General features: G+C 46.1%; 1 protein-coding gene across 2 annotated transcripts in view; it reads right to left on the bottom strand.

Moving 5' to 3' along the window:
* The window catches only part of MGAT4A (alpha-1,3-mannosyl-glycoprotein 4-beta-N-acetylglucosaminyltransferase A), a 152,851-nt gene extending 130,083 nt beyond the window's left edge, over positions 1-22,768 (bottom strand). The window contains exons 1-2 of one of the 2 annotated variants that reach the window (XM_084646887.1): positions 22,614-22,768; positions 17,624-17,941 (exon numbers count right to left, since the gene is read on the bottom strand). In XM_084646887.1, the coding sequence (XP_084503013.1) occupies positions 17,624-17,714 (91 nt within the window). In that variant the 5' untranslated portion in view covers positions 17,715-17,941; positions 22,614-22,768. Of the gene's footprint in view, positions 1-17,623; positions 17,942-22,026; positions 22,119-22,613 lie in introns of those variants that run through there. The other variant, XM_084646888.1, reaches the window with a different exon arrangement.
* Positions 22,769-24,111: the final 1,343 nt, after the last annotated feature.

Below are 24,111 nucleotides of genomic sequence, written 5' to 3'. Positions count from 1 at the left end.
GCCTGGACATGAGGAGGGAGCAGGGCCTTGTCAGATGCTCATCTGATGCTCCTGGAAGTTGGTTTGCAGAATCAGACCCCAAAGTTCTCACTTTTTAGAGTCTATTTTTATAGGAATTTCTTCCTATGCCAGTCTATGGGAATTGCTTCATCATGCTGTTGCTGAATCAATCAGCAGATAGCACATTCCTGACGGCTCCGTGCTGCCAGATGTTATCTTGTTCTTTGGTTCTCCCATTCTTGAGGCTGTTGGGTGGATTCCAGTCTGCCCTCCGGGGGGTCCTCTGGTTATTTCCACTTGACGCCTTCTTCAGCCGATGGACACTGGATTCTTAGGCTGGCACCTCCCTGATCATTCAGTTATTATCCACACCAAGCATCCATCCACAGACATCCTCTATCTCTATTTTAATCACAATTGTTAATACAACAAAAGGGTGGGGAGTCTCTGGGTGCTGTTTCTGTTGTTAGAGTATTGCTTTGAGTCTCTCTCTCTTGTGAATTGCTTTGAGAATAGACTCTGTCTTAGAATGTACTAACACAATTAGCAGCTTGCAAGTTTCACACACAGAGGGAAAGAAACAGTACCAAAACCCAAGAGACCTCTTAATTAGTAATACCCTGGAATTTAAACTCTGGGGAATCAAACTCATTTGTGATTTTAATACAGAACTTCTTTAATATGATCCAACACAATCCCCCTTTTGACACTAAGATTTATAATCGTCAGTGTCACTTTCTATGTAGCCTATTCAAGAGAAAGTACTGTGAAGCAATTTGAGTTTGTGATTCCAATTCATGCCACATACATCACTAGGATCATGTATCTTTACTACAAGGTTCTGGGGCAACAGGCAAGGTGAGGCACACCCACTTTTGAGGAGTCCATTCGGTACAACCTCTAGTGTCCAATAGCTTCACTCCCTCCCCAGCCCACTGGCTCAAGGTCCAGGGTAGCCAAAAGGATCCCATGTGTAATATGGGGAGTGGGTTAACCTTCAATACCTTTGCCTCCAGGGACTGTTGGTGTGCAATTTTGACAACAATTTCTCCCATTAACAAGTCTGGTTTACAATAGTGGAAACATATTGCATCCATTCATATTGATAAGTGTCAAACAATGATCTCTTTCTTTTTTAACAAATGCATCAAACCCTTAATATTTCCCAATATGACCCAGAACATTTTGTGTTCCAAAGTAGCTAGTGCAAGTATCTGCATTTCAGTGCATCCCATAGCTATGGCTGTGTAGTTTCCTATTTCTAATATTTTTTTTTCTTATGGATAAGCCATGTGGTAGTATTAAGCCATTACTAAAGATTCCATTGGCCTTTTAGGTTACCCAGACCAATTTGGACCAAGTCTACATTGGCATGTACTTGTTTTTGTATCAGGCTGTCCTGTAGCTGGGACAGAAAGCTTAATTTATTTTTAAGTTCCTGCAGGTCTTCAGTATTTTTTTTTTAAACACACAACAGTGCTAGCAACAACACAAAACACAAGACAAAACATAGAACACAGAACACAATTTCTATTGTGACAGTAGATGCATGGTATTGGGTTGCTTTTCAGCTGGCAGCTTTTCCTGATTTTCTGAAAGACAAAAAGAACATGTTTCTACCCCTTTTGGGGTGGCAGATTATTGCTTAAAATATTTCTTTTACAAATACCCTTGCTGATTGCAGGCAAAACAGAGAAATTGCCCCCACATTTTCCTGTTTTTGTTCTATAGGCAGGCCAGGTTTCAAAGGCTTTTATCTTTTAAGGGTTATGGGGAAATTATCCCACTGTTTAGTCATTAAATCCCTGAGTTTTCCTTCTTATACAGGTTTCAGAGTAACAGACGTGTTAGTCTGTATTCGCAAAAAGAAAAGGAGGACTTGTGGCACCTTAGAGACTAACCAATTTATTAGAGCATAAGCTTTCGTGAGCTACAGCTCACTTCCTCAGATGCATATCGTGGAAACTGCCTTTCCACGATATGCATCTGAGGAAGTGAGCTGTAGCTCACGAAAGCTTATGCTCTAATAAATTGGTTAGTCTCTAAGGTGCCACAAGTCCTCCTTTTCTTTTTCCTTCTTATACAGCAGACCAAGTTTATAATGTGTTTTTCCTGCTGTGTTAAGCTTTAAGTTTTATTTACAGGTAATAACTGAGAAGCATCATTACCATACGACCTTAAAGGATTTTTCCAAAAATCATACACACTATACGTTGTTACAGGGATACTTATTATCATTAAATTTATTAAAATTATCTTGTTATCCCATGCCTTTTATTTAGACAATTTGTTTGCTGACCAGGTATGTCCTTTATCTGCAGCTCCTTTGTGCTGCTAGTTCTTTCCTTCCTTTATCATTTAGGTAATTTGCATTTTCACAGAAACTTCCTGCTTTTGGATTTAAAGCCATCAGCAGCTCAGAGACTCTATCTTAAAAGGGACACAATCAACTTTCACCAGAGTTTTGATTACTTTTAACTTCTGCTTCCAAAACACACAGCAATCTGAAAAAGAAAACCCAACCTATTGTGGCTCCCTTTGGAGCCCTAATAGCATTTTAATTAAGTAGCATGGTATGTTTGCATTTCTTTTGCCCCTTCTACAATATACCCTGCACATGTTCTGGGGCAAATGCACATTCCTTCCATAGTTTAACTTCTATAACATTATCCAGATCCATTTTTACATAAGGTGTCACTATTTCTTTTTTTGCTTACAGAGTTTTCATGTACCTTTATCAAAGTGACAGTGATTACTCAGAGCCATTTTAAGACTCAGTGTTTCTAACATTGCTTCTTTTTGTTTTGTGCACCTCACCCCTGCTGTTGCTTCAGAGAGGCACTGTCTTTTTTTAATTTTTTTACTACAACTCTCATCTGCTATTTTGTTACAAAAACAAACAAACAAAAAACAAACAAAAAGAACCCCAAAAAAATTTTTTTTTATATTCTCCTGATTTTGACTGCCCTGCTGCAGCCACAACTTAAAAACATTTTAAATTTTGTAAAGCATTGAGTTACCTTTTAAGGGTTAAATGCCAAATCCCAAAGCCAAACAACACTAATTACCTGTGTCTACCAAAAAGGTCTGTCAGTTTTGCAACTTTGAATTAAAGAGTCAAATGGATTTTTAGTGGCATTATTTAAAACAAAAACAAAACTAACTGGTCCTTAGAACTTTACATATTTACACACACACAGACAGATACATACACATTTTCTTTTCCTTAACATCCCTTCCACACTGCTCTGTTTTTTACATTTTACATTCCCTTTATACATTTGAGGCAGTTAAGTTCCAATAGAACCCTCTTATGTTCTTTTAGCAAATTTGACTAAATTGTCCAGTCAAATGATTTTAATCAGATAGTTTATTTTTGCCTGGCTAATTTACAGACATTCCTTTGGAAAAGGGCCCATTTTTCTTTCAGAATGGCTGCAAAGAAACCAAGAATGCTCTAACACTTTTCCTTTTTAACATTTTCGGTTAAAAGTTGTTTGGGTGAAATACAAAGTTTAACTGCTTAATTCCCTCCAGCCTCTGCAGAGTTAACTTTTTTTTTTTTTTACTCTCTTTTCTCTTTGTAATTATGCCTGGGGGTGCCGTACATAGGACCTTCTCCCCCTTTACCTGCCTCCCTCCAGCCTCTGCAGAGTTAACTTTTTCACTCTTTTTGTATTCCTGGAGTGCCTCTTTCACTATTTTCAGCTGGCTTTGGATATTTGTAGCCAGCACCTTCCAATTGTCTGCTCCCTTTTCCATTTGTGCCTTTTCCTCTTTACATGAAGACAAGCGGAGGGAAGAATCCTTACATGCCTCCCACAACAACCAAATTGCTGCTGCATCTCTTTTGGCAGCACTAGAAGGTTTGTATATGAGGATATACTGAGCCAATCTATCCTCTAGGTCCGAAATAGTGCAGACATCAGCTAGGGCTTGTTTAGTCCAAGGACTGTGTCCAAATTTTTGAAGGATTTGTTTAAAAGGTGTAATTTCTTTAACAAAAGGTGAGGTTGGAGTTCCTTCTGACTCCATTCCTCCCTCTAGTACTGGCTTACCCTGTTTTCTTTTAAACATCTTAACATGGATATTTCAATCTCTTTGTCACTGCTGGTATTACTTAGCAAGTGACAGCCTAGATTCTGAAATCATAGCTTAATCTATGCATTTTTCCCCTGCTACCTTCCCGGAGGCCAGCAGGTCCCCTGCTACCTTCCCGGAGGCCAGCAGGTCCCCTGCTACCTTCCCGGAGGCCAGCAGGTCCCCTGCTACCTTCCCGGAGGCCAGCAGGTCCCCTGCTACCTTCCCGGAGGCCAGCAGGTCCCCTGCTACCTTCCCGGAGGCCAGCAGGTCCCCTGCTACCTTCCCGGAGGCCAGCAGGTCCCCTGCTACCTTCCCGGAGGCCAGCAGGTCCCCTGCTACCTTCCCGGAGGCCAGCAGGTCCCCTGCTACCTTCCCGGAGGCCAGCAGGTCCCCTGCTACCTTCCCGGAGGCCAGCAGGTCCCCTGCTACCTTCCCGGAGGCCAGCAGGTCCCCTGCTACCTTCCCGGAGGCCAGCAGGTCCCCTGCTACCTTCCCGGAGGCCAGCAGGTCCCCTGCTACCTTCCCGGAGGCCAGCAGGTCCCCTGCTACCTTCCCGGAGGCCAGCAGGTCCCCTGCTACCTTCCCGGAGGCCAGCAGGTCCCCTGCTACCTTCCCGGAGGCCAGCAGGTCCCCTGCTACCTTCCCGGAGGCCAGCAGGTCCCCTGCTACCTTCCCGGAGGCCAGCAGGTCCCCTGCTACCTTCCCGGAGGCCAGCAGGTCCCCTGCTACCTTCCCGGAGGCCAGCAGGTCCCCTGCTACCTTCCCGGAGGCCAGCAGGTCCCCTGCTACCTTCCCGGAGGCCAGCAGGTCCCCTGCTACCTTCCCGGAGGCCAGCAGGTCCCCTGCTACCTTCCCGGAGGCCAGCAGGTCCCCTGCTACCTTCCCGGAGGCCAGCAGGTCCCCTGCTACCTTCCCGGAGGCCAGCAGGTCCCCTGCTACCTTCCCGGAGGCCAGCAGGTCCCCTGCTACCTTCCCGGAGGCCAGCAGGTCCCCTGCTACCTTCCCGGAGGCCAGCAGGTCCCCTGCTACCTTCCCGGAGGCCAGCAGGTCCCCTGCTACCTTCCCGGAGGCCAGCAGGTCCCCTGCTACCTTCCCGGAGGCCAGCAGGTCCCCTGCTACCTTCCCGGAGGCCAGCAGGTCCCCTGCTACCTTCCCGGAGGCCAGCAGGTCCCCTGCTACCTTCCCGGAGGCCAGCAGGTCCCCTGCTACCTTCCCGGAGGCCAGCAGGTCCCCTGCTACCTTCCCGGAGGCCAGCAGGTCCCCTGCTACCTTCCCGGAGGCCAGCAGGTCCCCTGCTACCTTCCCGGAGGCCAGCAGGTCCCCTGCTACCTTCCCGGAGGCCAGCAGGTCCCCTGCTACCTTCCCGGAGGCCAGCAGGTCCCCTGCTACCTTCCCGGAGGCCAGCAGGTCCCCTGCTACCTTCCCGGAGGCCAGCAGGTCCCCTGCTACCTTCCCGGAGGCCAGCAGGTCCCCTGCTACCTTCCCGGAGGCCAGCAGGTCCCCTGCTACCTTCCCGGAGGCCAGCAGGTCCCCTGCTACCTTCCCGGAGGCCAGCAGGTCCCCTGCTACCTTCCCGGAGGCCAGCAGGTCCCCTGCTACCTTCCCGGAGGCCAGCAGGTCCCCTGCTACCTTCCCGGAGGCCAGCAGGTCCCCTGCTACCTTCCCGGAGGCCAGCAGGTCCCCTGCTACCTTCCCGGAGGCCAGCAGGTCCCCTGCTACCTTCCCGGAGGCCAGCAGGTCCCCTGCTACCTTCCCGGAGGCCAGCAGGTCCCCTGCTACCTTCCCGGAGGCCAGCAGGTCCCCTGCTACCTTCCCGGAGGCCAGCAGGTCCCCTGCTACCTTCCCGGAGGCCAGCAGGTCCCCTGCTACCTTCCCGGAGGCCAGCAGGTCCCCTGCTACCTTCCCGGAGGCCAGCAGGTCCCCTGCTACCTTCCCGGAGGCCAGCAGGTCCCCTGCTACCTTCCCGGAGGCCAGCAGGTCCCCTGCTACCTTCCCGGAGGCCAGCAGGTCCCCTGCTACCTTCCCGGAGGCCAGCAGGTCCCCTGCTACCTTCCCGGAGGCCAGCAGGTCCCCTGCTACCTTCCCGGAGGCCAGCAGGTCCCCTGCTACCTTCCCGGAGGCCAGCAGGTCCCCTGCTACCTTCCCGGAGGCCAGCAGGTCCCCTGCTACCTTCCCGGAGGCCAGCAGGTCCCCTGCTACCTTCCCGGAGGCCAGCAGGTCCCCTGCTACCTTCCCGGAGGCCAGCAGGTCCCCTGCTACCTTCCCGGAGGCCAGCAGGTCCCCTGCTACCTTCCCGGAGGCCAGCAGGTCCCCTGCTACCTTCCCGGAGGCCAGCAGGTCCCCTGCTACCTTCCCGGAGGCCAGCAGGTCCCCTGCTACCTTCCCAGAGGCCAGCAGGTCTAGTTTAATCTGTTTTCCCTGCTACCTTCTCGGAGGCCAGCAGGTCTGGTTTAATCTGTTTTCCCTGCTACCTTCTCGGAGGCCAGCAGGTCTGGTTAACCTAATAGAAATGCCTAGCTCACTAGAGCTGGCGGTGTGCACACCAATATTTACAATAACTGAGGTTTTTTACCAATATTCCCCCTTTCGCAATTCTCCACCAAAATGTTGTACCAATAAAATAAAAACCAGCAGGATCTTATTAAAGGGAAAAAGGCAAAATACCACATTTATTGTGAATACAGAAAGAATCATAGTAAGCAGTTAGTTATAGCTATAACATTCCATTCAATCTCATATTTATTCACACATTCATTCATACAAACACACATACACACACACACACACACAGGTTCTGCAAGGTTGTTATCATAGTTACCAGCCTTAGAGTTGCTCATGCCAAGCCACTGGCCAGGTGGCCTGGACATGAGGAGGGAGCAGGGCCTTGTCAGATGCTCATCTGATGCTCCTGGAAGTTGGTTTGCAGAATCAGACCCCAAAGTTCTCACTTTTTAGAGTCTATTTTTATAGGAATTTCTTCCTATGCCAGTCTATGGGAATTGCTTCATCATGCTGTTGCTGAATCAATCAGCAGATAGCACATTCCTGACGGCTCCGTGCTGCCAGATGTTATCTTGTTCTTTGGTTCTCCCATTCTTGAGGCTGTTGGGTGGATTCCAGTCTGCCCTCCGGGGGGTCCTCTGGTTATTTCCACTTGACGCCTTCTTCAGCCGATGGACACTGGATTCTTAGGCTGGCACCTCCCTGATCATTCAGTTATTATCCACACCAAGCATCCATCCACAGACATCCTCTATCTCTATTTTAATCACAATTGTTAATACAACAAAAGGGTGGGGAGTCTCTGGGTGCTGTTTCTGTTGTTACAGTATTGCTTTGAGTCTCTCTCTCTTGTGAATTGCTTTGAGAATAGACTCTGTCTTAGAATGTACTAACACAATTAGCAGCTTGCAAGTTTCACACACAGAGGGAAAGAAACAGTACCAAAACCCAAGAGACCTCTTAATTAGTAGTACCCTGGAATTTAAACTCTGGGGAATCAAACTCATTTGTGATTTTAATACAGAACTTCTTTAATATGATCCAGCACTGGGTCCTCCTGTCCTTCTGGCTCGCGGAGATCCCCCTGCATAGATGGGTTGTGTGGTGCCAGCTTCTGGACACATGCTGGCCCCTGCTGCAGCCTGGGTACCCATCTCATGGCCTCGAGGAGGTGATGACGGAGGGCCCTGTGCCTCCTTTACAACCACATGAGCTGGACCGTTGGTGGTAGGCCAATGGGGTCCAGAAGGGCCATTGAGCTGGCACCTGCCACTACAGTGGCCACAGCATCATAGGCAATGGCTGCCCTTCATCCCGTCTGGAGTGGTGCCGAGAGCGCTGCTGGCTCCGCCTAGAGATGTACGACTCTACCTCTCAGTCCGATGAAGACTCTGACCTCAGTGGAGCAAGGCAGTGCCAGGGAGCAGTGCCGAGGCCAGGGAGAGCAGTGCCACATCATTGCCGGGTTGCCTTTAGAAGGCACTCTTTGCTGCACCGGTGCAGGGGACTGCGCTGTCATCGCTATAAGGTCTCTGGCCACTCAAAGATGTCCAGAGTGGAGGGAAGGTCCAACTCCTCCAACTGACACTCCCACACTGAGGATTCCACAAGAACCAGACTCGACGGACCTCCCTACAAGGCTGGAATTGATGGTGCCGGCTGACCTAGAGCAGGGCATCCCAGCGCAGGATGCATCCTGCTAGCATCTCCTCGCTCTGCTGCTTTAGTGGGAGAGCAACCTGAGTCGGTCTTCTTGTGCGGCACCAGCAAATCGGAGCGGAGCCATGCACTCACACCAGAGGAAGTTTTCGGTGCTGGGGAGTGGTGGTGCTGAGGGTCTCTGGAGCCCGAGTCCTTTCTTGGCACCGCAGCCTCTTTTACTGAGGCCAGTGCGCTCCGAAACTGAAGTGCTGGGCTTGGGGTCGGATATCAACTGAGGATGAAAGGCTGACTCCACGAGAAGCAATTTTAGCCTAAAGTCTCTCTCCTTCTTAGCCCTTGGGTGGAAGCCTTTGCAGATTTTGCACTTCTCAGTCTGATGAGCTTCCCCCAAAACCACTGCAAGCAGGAGACATGAGAATCTCCCTTTGGCATAGGCTTCAGACAGGACTCACATGGTTTGAACACCTAAGAACAAGGTATGCCCCCGGTCCCTGAGAAGGGGAGAACGTGGTGGTTGGGGGTAGAAACCACCAACTAAAACTTATCTTAACTATGAGTTAATGAAAACTAATCAATCCTAAGTTTAACTATTCACATATACAGCAAGAGAAAGTCCACTGGGGATCGTTTGCCATAGTAAAAGAAGAGAGCGGCTCCAACGACTATCACTAGTGGTAAGAAGGAACTGAAGAAGTGACACCTCGGCAGGGACCTATACACACACCGACATGAAGGCGTGACTCCAGGAGGCTCCACCGCTGACCCAACAGGTACCGCTAGGGAAAAAAACTTCGAACAACTGCACGTGGCATGAGCACACCTACTTTGAATTAACATTAGCAAGCACTCGGAGAAATATTACCTTTCAGTGACCTAGGGTTGTCAACTTTCTAATTGCTAAAAACTGAACACCCCTGCTTTGCCTCATCCCCTGAGGCCCCGCGCATCCCACCTCTTCCTCTAGGCTCTGCCTCCATTCACTCCATCCCCCTTCCCTCCATCGCTTGCTCACTCACTCATTTTCACTGCAAGGCCTAAACAGGCACCAGAAGGCCAGGAGTTGCAACAGTTTGAATGTGGGAGATTGAATCACACATTCTAATACCCTTCACCTCACCAAGGAGGTATTTTAATCACTACTGCAAAATTAATTGCCCCCCAAAAGAGTCCCACCACTCTCAATGAGAGAGACTAAAGAGACTATTGCAGGAGCTTTGTTTTCCTTGCCTCACCCAACTGTCCTGGTAGGAGATCCAGCAGTGCTGCAGCCACTGACTGACTCCTTCCCTACCTGACAATGAACTGTTTAGTAGGGGAAAAAGTTATGTTGCTCCATGTTTAATGACTAGTTAAACTGTTTAAATGTATGCTTTAACAGACAATATATGCAATGTGCACAAATTAATGTTATGGGAGTCTTAATGTTAATATTTCCACACACTTATGTTTAACCTTAATATTACATTGATGTTATTTTATTAATTCATTGTAGCTCTTTAGTGTTAAGAAGATGAGGTTGCATAAAATGTAATTCACGACGCAGAAATGGACCCCTCCCTATTTTACCATCCTGCTAACCAACAGATTTTCTAGTGTTCTTCGTTTCAAGTTTTTTCATGTGTACTATGTCCCAGATTTGTCCCAAAGCAGGTTGAGAGGGAAGATGTTAGAATGTCACACACAGCGTGACCACCTGTCCTTTGTTCCATGCCCAATGTTCCATATAAATCAATAAATATTGTCTCATATACACTAATAATCATGAAAAGGATTGTACACTGTAATAAAATATGTTATTTGTATATGAGTGTGTGTCACAAATAAAAAGTTGGGGAGGTGCCCTTAAAAATAAACTCTCTCCAAGTTGTCCTTTATTTGAAACATGAAGGGTCTGTATATGGGTGAGAGGGAGATTACCATAGCCAGGGAGTAGCTCTTATGTTTCAGGAACATTCCCTGTTGCCAGGCCCCTTTTGTACTGCCCATGGTTTTGGCACCATCAGACCATATGACCCACTTACTTTTTGCAGACTCCAGCGGGTACCGACCAGTGCCAAGTGCAAGGCTTTGTGCACAGCGATATCTGGCTGCTGGGGTGGCTCCTGATATGCCCCACTGACTGGGTGGGTTGCAGTGGCCATTCCACTGGCGGAAGCCCGAGCAGCCCCAGTGCACTGACCCTGGATGAAGTGACAGAGATACACCCAAAACCACACTAACCTACATGCACCTCCTGTAGGGACTGGCCTGCACAGCCACCTAGACTAGCAGTTGCTGTGACCTACTTGCTGGGAGAGGGTGTGGGTGGGTGTATCTACACATCACTTAAACCTGGCTACCCCCTGTCCACTGACTGGGGCTCGCTGTGGGGCTGTGTTTGTTCAGAACTTGAGGTTCAGCTAGAGACTCCCAACAGGAGAGGGACTCGGAGAGCCCAAATGTCTACACAATAATGTTACAGCCCCAGTCCGCTGAGCCAGGCCAGCAGGGCATCTAATTGCAGCACAGACAGCTCAGTGGGGCTAAAGTGGAGGCCTCTGGATAGGGACTACCAGGGAAGGGAGCCAAAAATTTGGAGCATCTCCCTCTGACTCTTCCTCCCCAAGCAGCTGCTGGCCACTTGTGGGAAACAGGGCCACTAACTGGGGCAACTCCTAGGAAGAGCAGGAGGGTGCTTGGGGCATGGGAGGAGGTTAAGGATGGGGGAGCAGGATCTGGGCTGGGGGGCAAGGTGGTATGGGAAGGGGTTCGGGGTGCAGGCGGGACACTGGCTCTGGGCTGGGGTCAGAAATGAGGGAAAATGAAATTAAAAATAACTAGAAATGACAGTACAACTAACTTCAATTTTCATGATCTAAGATAAGTGAAATGCAAAAAAAACCCAAATTAGAATTAATGGCAAAAATGCATTTTTCAAATTGAAAAATTGAATGTATTATAGGTAAAGAAGCTAGTTTAATACCTATGTAGCCTGATTCTCCACTGCCTTGTACACTGCATAGTTATTTGTAAAATGCTGCCGAATCACAATGCAAGAATCAGGTCTGTGAATTTTAACAAGATAGTGTCCCTTTACAAAAGGTCGACAGAGTAAAGTTAGTGAGGGCATCGCTCAGATTTTGACAGCCTATCCATAGAGCCATTGCAACACAAATATCAGCAGAGCCGACGACAATGTTGCATCCGGAACTTAAAAGTTTGTGGGGACAAGGAAATGAAATTTACGTTTTGATTTTTACATATGAAGCAACCAACGTCGGGCAGAGCACATGCCCTGGGGGATCAGTGACCACTTGACTGCCCCCCAGAAAGTGCCACACAACTAGCGGTGCACAGGAGCACCAAATTGTGCCTCTGAAGGCAAAATTTGCCAAAAACGCAACTCCCTCTGAAGTCCCATACCTGACTTCAGCCCTCAAGGCTCCAGGAGACTCTGGTGTCAGGCCCAGGTCACTTGTGTCCCGCAAAACCCAGTAGCAGCTGCGGGCTCCCCATGGGCACCCATGGGCCAGAGAGCGGCTGCAGTTGCTGCTCCCCAGGTGGCACAATGGCTCCACTGCCTGGCTGTCCCCAGCCACTTGGGGATGGTGGCACTGGGGTGCAGGCTCCTGGAGGGCATTCGGGTGCAGGAGAAGGATCCAAGCTAGAGCAGAGGTTTGGGACACAGGTGGGGTTTGGGGTGCTGGCTCCAGGTGGCTCTGTCTGGTGTGGTTCATGGGGGCTCTGGGAGGCTGCTGCTATTTAAGGTGGCCTCTTAAATAGCAGCCACACTGGCATTGCCCAGGAATGGAGGAAGCTGGATGCAGCTGCGGCACCCCACTTTCACACCCATCCCAGATTCCCAGGCTTGGAAGCTGCGGAGCCAGTGCTTGGGGTGGCACCTGCAGGCTGGGGCAGCACGTGGAGCGCCCCCCCCCCAGGCTGTCCCTCTGCCTAGGAGTGGGACATGGCAGGGCAGCCACCGCTGCTTCCCCAAAGCCAGGCACAGAGCCTGCCTTAGCACCGCTGCCCCCAGAGCCTAATGAGGCCAACCGGACGCTGCCAGACCCCTTTTCGACCAGATGTTCCAGTCGAAAACTGGATACCTAGCAACCCTACAGTGATCTCTGGCATGGCCTTCAACTTCTAATAATCTCTCACACTGTTCATTCAGGAAACCCAAAATCAAACATATGATAGTATTGATTAATCTAGGCATATTAAGTAGTGACAACACTATTACCTTAGACACCAGGATTTTGCATTCCATAGACAGTTTGTAAAAGATAACTATCTGATTATATTCATTTGGAACATTCCAAGCTTCCAAACTGTGCTGTGGTAGGATCTTATGAGGAAAGGGACTTGGACTGCCTATTAAGAATTTTGGAAAGTAAGTGTGAAATCAAAGTTGTACAAATCTTCCTGTGATACTACCAGAAGGTAATTTATTTCCAAGATGCAGGACAGCTATGCAAACCAGCCTGGAAGGAGATGGTTAGTGTCCAGATGGCCTTTGTGGTCATAACAGCGAAGAACTTCAAAGTAGACTGAACAAGTCTATTCACTATACTATTTTGTTTCAGAGGAGAACCAACAAGCAGTTATTTTTTCCCCACAGATTCTTTCTATGAAAGTGTTTTCCTCTGCAGTAAGTGTACGTAGTGTTCCTGTTCCTATTCTTACACCTCTGTTGTGTTTAATTTAGCCCATACATTTATTACTTTTACCAGCACTCAAAGCTATCTTTTTATCCCCCTTAAATTATGCCTGATTATTCACAGTTTATATGGGATTTAGGGCAAAAGCCATCTTTGTGCCTGATCCTGAACCTGTGTGCTACTATAATTTAAATGTTAGATATAAAAATTACCCAGGATAACAGATTACTCTTTTACATTTAGTAATAGAGGGACCAGGGGAACCACTTTTGTCCTGAGAAATTTACAAAAAGATGAATATTTGCTGAGTGTAAAATTTAATTACTTTCAAGAGGAAACTCTGATCACTTGTTATAGTTTTGTCTAGAAGGCACCATCTGTGACACTCATGTTTCCCCTCTGAATAAGATTGACCAATATGTTCTGTGACTTTGGACATACAAAACGATGTACTTGCATTAAGATATTAACTGAAAACTTAAATGTTTGTGAGTGGCCCCAAATTCCTAGTCAGCAAGACTGGTCATATAGTAATACCACCTTTCTTTCAAAAATATCAAAACATTTTACAAAACGTTAATTAAGCTTCAAGCCACTTGAGGCCAAGGGAGGTCAAGAAGTGATTTGTCTAAAGTAACACTAGAAATTTGTGGCTAAGTAATGCACTCATCCTTTTGTGAATGCATTCCAACATCCCAACCACCATTTCCACTGAATTGCAGTCTACTGTTCAAACTCTTGAATGACTCGCTAGCACCAACAGAATAAAACCTTACATTAGGTTATTACCTAATGTGTGTATCTAATACTGTAATACTGTAACTGTACAGACTGTAACTAATCAATGAAAATAATAAAAGGTGATTAATAAATTTGTTTTTCCCCCCCCATTGTCTACCCAATGAGTTCCTTAAAATTACAAAAGACATCTGAAATTAGAGACAAGAGTTTTTTAGTTGAAGCACATAGTAATAAAAAAAATCTTTGGAATAGTAAACAAAACTATTTTTCTTATAGGAAAACCAAAGTGTAGGTGTAATTGATGAAAAAGTGCCCGGTTTGTTTACGCAACAAACTCTTCTTTCAGTGTGATTGATAACCCACACATCATTAACATGGTTCAGTGACTAAGACCAGGATACAGTCCCCCCAACAGAGCAGATGTCTCAGGCAAATTGCTGGACAAAGTATATGACAAAGAAATTGAGCAGCGTGCAAAAAGTCTAAAGGGTGAAATTGTTAACCTGAGACTTGATGAGTGGAGCAATGTCCACAATGATCCTGTTGTATGTGCTTGTGTGACAACAGAAGAAGGGAATGTCTTCCTTACAGAAACAATTGATATATCAGGAAATGCACACAGAGCAGAATGCTTACAAGTAGCAGCAGTAAAAACTATAACAAACTGTGGAAAAAAATTCAAATGTCTAATACGCAGCTTGGTCATAGATAATGCTGCAAATGTATCCAAGATGAGAAGAATTTATTTAGAAGAGAGTCCCAAGTTAATGTACAGTTCCAGTGCTCATTTGATGCACCTCCTAGCCAAAGACTTCAGTGTTCCAGAAATAAACGCTAATATTGTTGAAACTCCAAAATACTTCCGCAAGAACCACTTTGCAGCAGCTGCTCTGAAAAAAGCGGGAAGAATGAAGCCAACTCTCCCTCAAGACATGCAATGGAACTCAGTAGTGGACTGTTTTGAGTACTGTATCAAGAACTGGCCAAATCTGACGATAGTTTGTGAACAAAATCGTGAAAAAAGAGATGGCACAGCCAAAGTTCTCAACATTGGGCTTAAGAGAAATGTTGAACACATGCTGAGTACCTTGAAGCCTATTTCTGTAACCTTGAACAAAATGCAGGGAAATAGCTGTTTTATTGCTGACGCTGTTGAAATTTGGAAGGAACTGAGTGAGATCTTAAAGAGAGAAATATGCAATGACAGAGTTAAATTACAAGCTTTTTCCAGCTCATTTTCTTGCAAATATTCGCAATACTCAGTAGCAGGATCAAACCTTAACTGATGAAGAAGAGGAGCTGGCTATGACATGGACATCCAGCAATCATCCTTCCATAATGCCAACTATAATAAACTTCAGAGTTAAGGGTGAACCATTCAAGAAACAGGTTTGCTGAGGATGTTTTAAAGAAAGTTACATCAGTGAACTGGTGGAAGTCACTTTAGTACTTGGATTCAGAGACTGCTGAAGTGATAATCTCTCTCTTAACAGCAGTAGCTTCTTCTGCCGGTGTAGAAAGAATATTTTCTTTCTTTGGATTAATTCATTCCAAATTGAGAAATCGTTTGGGACCTGAAAAAGGAGGAAAGCTTGTTTTTCTTTTCCAGATTATGAACAAACAGGAAAATTGAAGGTGAAGACAACCGAGTTAGCTGCAGAAGCCAATATTTTAAAGTTTCTCATGTTGACCTGGCTGACACAGTTGACTTAATTTTTTTAAAATATTTCATTTAACTATTTTAGTTTAACACAATATTAACAAAAACAAACCTGATTTTAAAAAACTTGAATGTTTAGCTAAATTCAAAAATTCATATGCTTGTTTTGTTATAATATTATATGTTTGCTGTTGAAGAAAAAAAATCCAGAATACATAATGTTGTTGTTGTTTTAGTTAAATACAACAATTTAAATGTCTGTCTGGTGATGTTCTCCTCCTAATACAGCATGGCAAGAAAATCCTCCAAATATTATTGATTAACCTGTTGAATTGGAGATATTTATGAAGTCGTTGGGAGGTGAACTATCTGCTTCAATTACCTTTAGTAAATGAAATAACCAAACAATCATTCATGTTCTGATATAGCTGTAAAACGAATCTGAAAAGTTTTCAAAATAAATCACTTTAAAAACGTATATCGAGTACCTTCTAAAAATGAAACCTATGTCTCTCTCTGAGTTGCAAAGAATATGTATTAAGGTTATAACAACCAACAAGAATGCACTTTTAAGTAGAAATCCATGATTAAATCAAATCTTCCTGACTAGTGATTTAAATCAAATCCACCCTGGCTAGAAGTCCACAGATATGTATCAAGGTATTTATAAACAAAGACATTGTCATCAGAATTTGCAGGAACAGCATATTGCAATATCTTTGTCCAAGTTATATAGCATGAAACTTTTATTAGAAAGGGTACGTGTATTTTAAAGCCAAGATGCAAAATTCAGCATTTCTGGTACAGTATTAATATCCTTCTGTTTTCATTGTTTGTCAAATTTAGATTTCTATTGCCCAATTAAAACAAATTTACAGTATCATGACCTCAAGAATCCAGCCGTTTCATTGATGTTTATGTTCAGCAGCCAAGCCCATTGACCAACTGTTACAAAACAGATTAAAGGATACAGCATCTGTTTCTCCTACAAATGCCCAATGAAGACAAATTAGCCAACCTGCAACACAGCCCGTATGTTTCTTCCCAAAGGCTTTGTTTCTCTTTCTTCCCACAGATTTTTTTAAAGAAAGACTCTAGGTTGGCTCTCTCTGTAACAGATGGGATTCCTGGCAAGTCTTGGCTTGCTTTCCGGTAAGTCAATGCTTCAGTGGTGCAGGATCAGACCCCCAAAACAGCACTCTCTTAGCATAGGGGTTCCCAGCCTTTTTTTTTTTTTAAACCATGCCCCACCTTAGTATTTTTTAAGTTTATTTTATTTTTAAAAACTTGGATCCCCCACCCATCCTTACAATGCGAGTAGACTGCCACCTAGTGTTCCACATGTATGCTCATGGACTACTAGGCAAATTACTGAAAATGCAAGTCAAATGGTGCTATAAAAACATCCCTACCTGTTTAGAAAGGGTCAGATAAGGGGCGCTGGAAGGATGGCAAAAGTAATAAGTGCCAAGTCACAATGCCACTCACTCAAATGTAACCTGGCTGTCCCTTCCCAAAATCTGAGAGAGAGGCATTGTGATCTGGTAATTGCCCACCCCATGGCACTTTTCTCTGAGACTCACTGTGTCGCCACCAACCCCCTGCTCCACCAGAAAGTTTGATGTGCTCACATCCCGCACTGAGAAAGTCTTAGCAGGGACAATTAGAGCATATTCATCATTTTGAAGTGACTTGAGATAACGGTAATACAATCCTCAAACATACATATCAGTTTTGTAAAAATCTAATATATAGAATTCACTAATTCCTTATTTAAATTACTAGAAAAGGAATATTTAATATAAACAGGTCAAACTGGAAATACTTTACATTTCCCCCAAAGGGCAAGTCAGAAGGGAGAAAAATCTCTCAAAAGATGTTGAGTTGCAGTTTGCCGTTTCAATCACCAAATCAATAGGAAAAAATAGAAAGTGGCACCAAAAAGTAATGTTTATATTCTCCAGCCTGGCCCACTGGGCAACTGTCACAGGAAAAATTAAAGAAGACCATCTGTTTCTCCTGCAAGTGTGCAATGGAGATACTGCCTAACATAGCCCTTTTCCATTACGGGAAAAAAAAGTCTTTTGTTTATCTCCACAGAAATATGTTTTCAAACAAACACAATAGGCATCCCTCCAGGTTGATTTTCTGACTGCAAAAACAGATGCACATTACTCATCAAGGTAATACTCTTGAGCAGAAGTAGTCAACATTCAGTTTACAGCCTACTAGCATTAAGAAAAGTATTTTAAAAAAACCAGCATATGTTGCATCATTCACTTCTCCTTCACACATAGCTAGAGTTCAGTTTCTTTTCAGAAAATATTTGTCTTACCTTTACCATTTTGCCATGCAGTGTACCAGGACAAACTGAGAAAAGTGATGAAAACTAACACAGTGGCCACAGTTCCATTTCGGAGCCTCATCTCATTTCAACATCACACTTGTTTATACGGTACTTGCGATTTGGATTGATCAGTTGTACTGAAGTCAGTTTATTCCACCATTAGCGTCACTTGACCAACAAGAATGAGAGATGTAGATCTCTCGTTCCAAAAGCTCTGTAAAACCAGTCCAGCAGTTATGCCGCTTCAAACTGTTACTTGAGTCACTCATTAGCCTTCATAAAGCAAACTTCTTTATGCTTCTACTCCTGTTTACAAAGGGAACACAATTGATCAGTTAGAGGCACAAAAATATATCATAAGCAGTCTGTGTAGTGCAGGAGAGTGAGTGGTCCAGCAGCCTCCAACTTTCTTTTAACCACAGCTTTAGCTCTAGCATGGGTTACACCAAAGCCTCAGAGCTCCTTCAACCTACACCAGCTGGCAGCAGTCCACAAGGAATCATCTGAGAATACTACACTCTGCCCATGCCCCTACCTGTCTCCCCACCACTACCCTTCATACCAGGGTGTAGTGCAAGAGCTAGCTATGCTAGTACTGCCCAGTCAATAGCTCAATTTACTGGAAAATTCTAAGTATTCAGCCTTTTTGCACTACCTGAGCAGATCAAACGTCCCAAAACAGGCCAATGTCTGGTTTCTGGGATTTTTTTTTTTTTTAAAGTACCAGAGAAATCTGGAGGACTTTCCTCATACCAGACTACATAATTATGAAATGGCATAAAAATGAAGCCTAAGTACCCGATATTGTTCTTTAAGATACTGCCAGATCTTCTATTTCAAATTCCATCTGACAGAAGTTTGTTACTCAGCTGGCGAGAATTTCTTTGGGTTTAAGTTTTCCAGTTCAGAATTGATAATTTATTTCTCATTCAAATAGGTCATCACTTAAGAGCAAAAGAAGAACTTTTTTTATTACACTGGCACCTTAAGACTCTAATCAACTGGGGCCCCATTGTGTTAACAGCCATAAAAATACATAGCAACAGAACGACTCTTATGTAGAGAGCTTACAATTAAGACAAGATGCACCAAGAGTGTGTCACAAACAAATAGAGAGAAAGGGGTAACAGTTATAGGAGAACATGATTACGCAGACTACCACTGCACACAACTTTCAGGTTACAAGTCTTTTCATAAATATTTTTTTTATATCTTCTAAATCAGAAGCCTTCCCAATCTTTTTCACTTGGTAATTTACCATTAGTATAATCGCTGTAGTGACCCTTGAGGGAATTTAAAAACAGAGTCGGGCAGGTGCTTTACATATTAGTTTGCAGAGGGCATTCCACATGTAAGCAGCATCAAGAAGGTACTTGTGGGAGAAGTGGACAAATATGCGATAAAGGCGGACATTGAGAGAGCACTTGGGACAATGCCATATAAGAATAGATAAATAGGAAGGACAGAGTTGTGAAGGACTTTTAAGGTAGACAAGAAGATTGAATTTGATGTGAAGGGAGAGAGAGAGAGAGAGAAAAAAAACAGTAGGGAGATTCAGAGAGAGGACTGACACTGTTTGAATTATAGCTCAGGAAAAATTATTTATCACCCTCATTTTGAATGTTCTAAGGGAGATGAGATGGACATAAGGAAGGCCAGAGAGTAGGTTGCAGTAGTTAAGTCAGAAGATGAAGGCCTAAATGAGAGTTAAAGTAGTGTGGACAGAGAGAAAAGATCTTGGAAGTGTTAAGGGAAAAAAGTAGTGAGATTTTTATATGGCCTAGATGTGTAGGATTGGAAAGAGGGAGGAACCTAAAATGACTCTCAGATGACAGGCCTAATTGACTAGGAGGTTAATGATGTCAACAATGCTGACAGTAACAGCATTATGTTGATTTTAGAGAGCTATTATGATGTTCTGCAATAACATCTAGAGGTCCCAATCAAAACTGGGATCCCACTGTTCTTTGCAAACACATAAGATGACAGTCATTGCCCAAAGAGTTTTTATAAGACAAGGAATGATATATGAATGTCTCAAACAGCAGCAGAAAGGGGAAGGAAGAAAGTACAAGCCACAGTAATATGTGCAAAACTAGATGTTTCCAAATGAAGTAAGTAGTATTGTGGATAGTTGGTTTTGCTCTTATGCTATTCTTCTCTCCCCCAGGCCCCACATTTTTCCACCCATAACCTAGTTATTATTTAGGGGTACAGTAACTCCTCACTTAACGTTGTCACCTCACTGATCTATTAGAGAACACGCTTGTTTAAAGTTGCACAATGCTCCCTTATAACATTGTTTGGCAGCCGCCTGCTTTGTCCACTGCTTGCAGAAAGAGCAGCCTGTTGGAGCTAGGTGGTGAGGGCTTGGAACCAGGGTGGACCGGCAGCCCCCCAAGTTCCCTGTGTGGCAGCCACCCAGCAGGCTATCAATTGCCAGGCAGTTCAGGTGTCCCTCCCCCCACTGCCGTGTGCTGCTCCTGCCCTCTGCCTTGGAGCTGCTTCCAGGAGCCTCCTGCTTGCTGTGCACAGCAGGGGGGAAAGAGGAGTGCTAATGTCAGGGTGCCCCCTACTCAAGTACCCCATCTCCACAGAGCGCGGGGCGGGGGGGAGGAGAGACACAACAGGGTTCAAGACGGAGGGAGCTTGCTGGCAGCAGCTGCTATCTCAACCTACTGATCTACATAAAAGGGCAGTGTACTTATAATGGGGTCAGTGTACTTAAAGGGGCAATGCGCGTCTCTCTCCCTCACACAGTGCATGTGTGTCTCCTCCCTCCATTTGTGCTGCCTTGTAGAGTGTGAGGCTACATTAACAACTTGTTAACCCTTGGGGGGTCAGCTGACTGCTGCTAGTTCATCATTTAGCAGTAAAACATTCCCTAGGAAATATCCCACCCTCTGACTCCACCACCTCAACCAAGCTTCACAATCCTCATTGCTATGTACAGTATTAAACTGTTTGTTTAAAACTTATACTATATATATATATATATAAATAAATAAATAAAAGTCTTTTGTCTGGTGAAAAAAATTCCCCTGGAACCTAACTATCCCATTTACATTAATTCCTATGGGGAAATTGGATTCGCTTAACATTGTTTCACTTAAAGCAGCATTTTTCAGAAACATAACTACAATGTTAAGCAAGGCGTAACTGAACTACATTGCATCAGAGACTACACATTCTAAGACCTTATCAATACTAGAAAGGTTGCACCAATTTAACTAAAATTTTAAATTGATCTAGTTAACCCAGTGCATGCTCCAATGTTGATGTACTTAAACCATTTAACCCTCAAACATCTATTCCATTTGCTTAAATTACTGATTATCATAAAGTAATTTAGCAAACTAAGCTGATCTAAATGAGGGGTCAGCCAGTTGAAGTATAATTATATGGTTTCTACCAATTTATCTAGATGTATTTAGTTAAACTTGTAAAACTTCTCCAGTATAGAGATGGCCTAGGCTTCCCCACTATGGACGATGTGACTAAAGGCCTGACCTTGCAAGACGCTTAAGGCAATGGCAGTTGAGAGCCCTCAACATCTCTCAGGAGGTGCTCCCTAGCTTACTGAATCAAACAATTGGCTAATGTCTATATGCTTCCAGACTTCTGGTCTATAGACATGAGGTAGTTTCAAATGTGTGCCAAAACCTGATATGCGTTAAGGCCCCAAACCTGCAGTCCAACTATGCATAAGTCTCTGTAGGATCAGGACCTAAAGTACCTTGTGGTTCTGAGGAAACCTTAACACATATTGGAGCACAAATGCCTAGAAAATGAAATTCACAATAGCAAAAAACCCAACAACAAAACCTTAAAAAGCTCTTTTGTATAATATACAAAAAGAAAACTTATAAAGAGAAAAATAAATGGGTACATTCTCATTACAGCCATTTTTAAACCTTTCCTTTCATTAGAACGTTTTACTGTATTTAGGGTTGGGAGAATGAGTGTAAGCACAGGACTGGGAACGAAAACCGAATTAGTCCTTATCTCAGTTGACACTGGCTATCACTGTTGCTTACAAGCAGGAAACCTCGTTGCTACAGTTTCCTCCTCCTCTGTAAAAATGAGGGCACTAGTACCGACCGGATGGCTGTGAGGATCCAAGGTAAAATCTGTAAGTCACTCTGAAGGAAGTCTCACGTGTACCACGCTCAATAATATAAATACTTTTATCACTGAGCATTAGTAGAGTGCTCAAGACTGATAAATAATGTAACCATCATAACAACCTTAGCAAAAACGAAAAGCAATTCAGGGATGATCAAAGGCCAGACCACCCTGTTGTGCTGGGGTTTTGCAGCACACAGGCTTGGCAGGACCAACCACCGTGTCTAATTCCTAGAACACAAGACAAATTAAGGCTGGATTTTTACCCTTGCTCCCTTCAACGGTCTTGCTCGCATCCGTTTACTGATGTAGCTTCTCTCTCTCACCATCACCCCTTAGTTTTCTTTACAGCTACATCCCTTTACCCTGGTGTCCCACAGCGCCGGGGGGAGAAGCGGAGCTCGCGGACCGGCCAACCGCCCCCACGCGTCCCGGGCTGCGCGGGTGCCGACCGGGCAGCTTCGGCAGCGGCGATAAATAACGGTCGCCTCGGTCCGCGGGGAGGGGCAGCCCCTGCGGGGAGGAGCCTCGAAGGATGCGGTCCCTGCTCCGGGGCGCCCAGCATTTCCCCCCACCGCCGGGGCGGGGGAGCCGGGCTGGGGCACTGGCCGGGGAGACCCGGCTTGGGACCCCCCCAACACGCAGCGGGGCGCGGCCCCTGAGGCCGGACGGGCGCTCGAGGGACAGCCGAGGAGGGGGAGTCCCAGCCCCCGAGGCAACGGCACGGGATGGGCTGGGTCCGCCGGCGGCTCAGCCTAGGGGTACCAGCCCGGAGCCCCCGCAGCGCGGCCCCCACCTGCCCTCCGCCAGGCCCCGGGCTGAGGAGGGGGCGTGTCCCGGCCGCCACGCTCACCTGGGTCCGGGCCACCTGGGCTCTCGGGGGCGGGGGGGGGGGGGTGAGCCGCCGCTGCTCGCGCTTCCTCGCCGACAGGGGCTGAGGCGGCGCCTAAAGGCCCGCGAGCTCCTCAGCCCGCACCGCCCCCGCCCACCCTGTCGAGCGGCGGCCGCCGCTCCATCCGCCAGCTACTCGAAGAGCCCGCCCACTGCAGCTCGCCTGGCTGCCCATTGGCCAAATGGTCCGCCGCGGCAGGCCAACCGCCAACTTGCCGAGAGGCGCCCTCTCATTGGCTCAGGCTCCTGTCAATCTCGCTTCTGGAGCTATAAATATCTCTCGTGCGCCTGAGCTGGTGTGGTGCAGTGTCCGGGGGGGGGGGACGGACGGACGGACGGACTAACTATCGTGCAGGTGGGTGGGGTCCGTGCGCCGCCTCTAACAGGGTACAGCTGCCCCCAACTGCCGTCCAATTCCGGCTCTGTTCACAGCGGGCTCTCTCCACTTGTGGCAGCCTCAGGGCGTCTCTCGTTCGTGTGCGGGCGGGCGTGACCAGGCTCGCTCTTGGGTGGTGCTCACACAGATGCCTGGCGCTCTGTGGGGGTGTCCCTCCTGGGCTAACTGGGGCCCTGTCTGCTCCTGCAATCAGATATTGCGGATCTCAAGAGACGTTTAAAAAAAAAGGGGGGGGGGGTTGCTGTCTCTACAGAACTGGGTTTTTTTCAGCTCCCAAAACCAGAAAAACCTCCCCCACTTGAGCTAAAGAACAACACTGTTGCTTCACACTAGTGTATAGCGTGAGAGTATTTCAGGTTCCCCAAAAGAGGGCACTGCTGGGGGGGGGGGCAGTGTCACTCCCTATCACAGTGGTAGGGTAGCTAGGGCAAGCCCAGGATGTAGCAACAGCCCTCAGACAGTGCCTCCCTGTAGGGCCCGCGCTCCCCCGTGCAAGGAGCTGTGGTGTGGGTTGGTAGGATCCAGCAGTTGTGGCTTGCAGGGGAGGGACCCATGGGGAAGTGCATCAATGCGGGCTCTTTCTGAGCTGCAGCTTGTCTGCTCTGCAAAAACCTGGAACATTTCTTGTTATTTCAAAAATTTACCTGGACAGAGAAAAGAAGCTCATAAAAGAGGCTATGTCCAGGAAATCCAGACCTATGGTAACCATAAGTATGTAGGCCCTATAGCCCCTGCATCATTCCTATTGTTAGAGAGGGATTTTTGAAATCAAACATAGGCTAAGAGACAGGGAAGAGCAGGCTAAGGCCTTGTCTGCACATAAAAGTTCTGTCACTTTATACCGGGTCCCCCAAAAGTTGTATCACTCTAACTGTATCATTATAGTTAGAGTGGTATAACACCTCTATTGTGAGTACCATTACACTAGTACAAAAGTGGTTATACCACTACAGTTTATTCCGAGATAGGAAGGGGAATACTCTATACACAACATGAAGATACTAGTTATGTACAGTATGGCTTCACATTGTGGATACCAGAAAATCAGCAAATCAATGTCTGA

This window comes from Lepidochelys olivacea (assembly GCF_965140295.1).
Source record: "Lepidochelys olivacea isolate rLepOli2 genome assembly, chromosome: 1".
Classification (NCBI taxonomy): Eukaryota; Metazoa; Chordata; order Testudines; family Cheloniidae; genus Lepidochelys; species Lepidochelys olivacea.
Note: the sequence above shows the minus strand (reverse complement) of the source record. Positions and strands in the feature narration are given on the sequence as shown.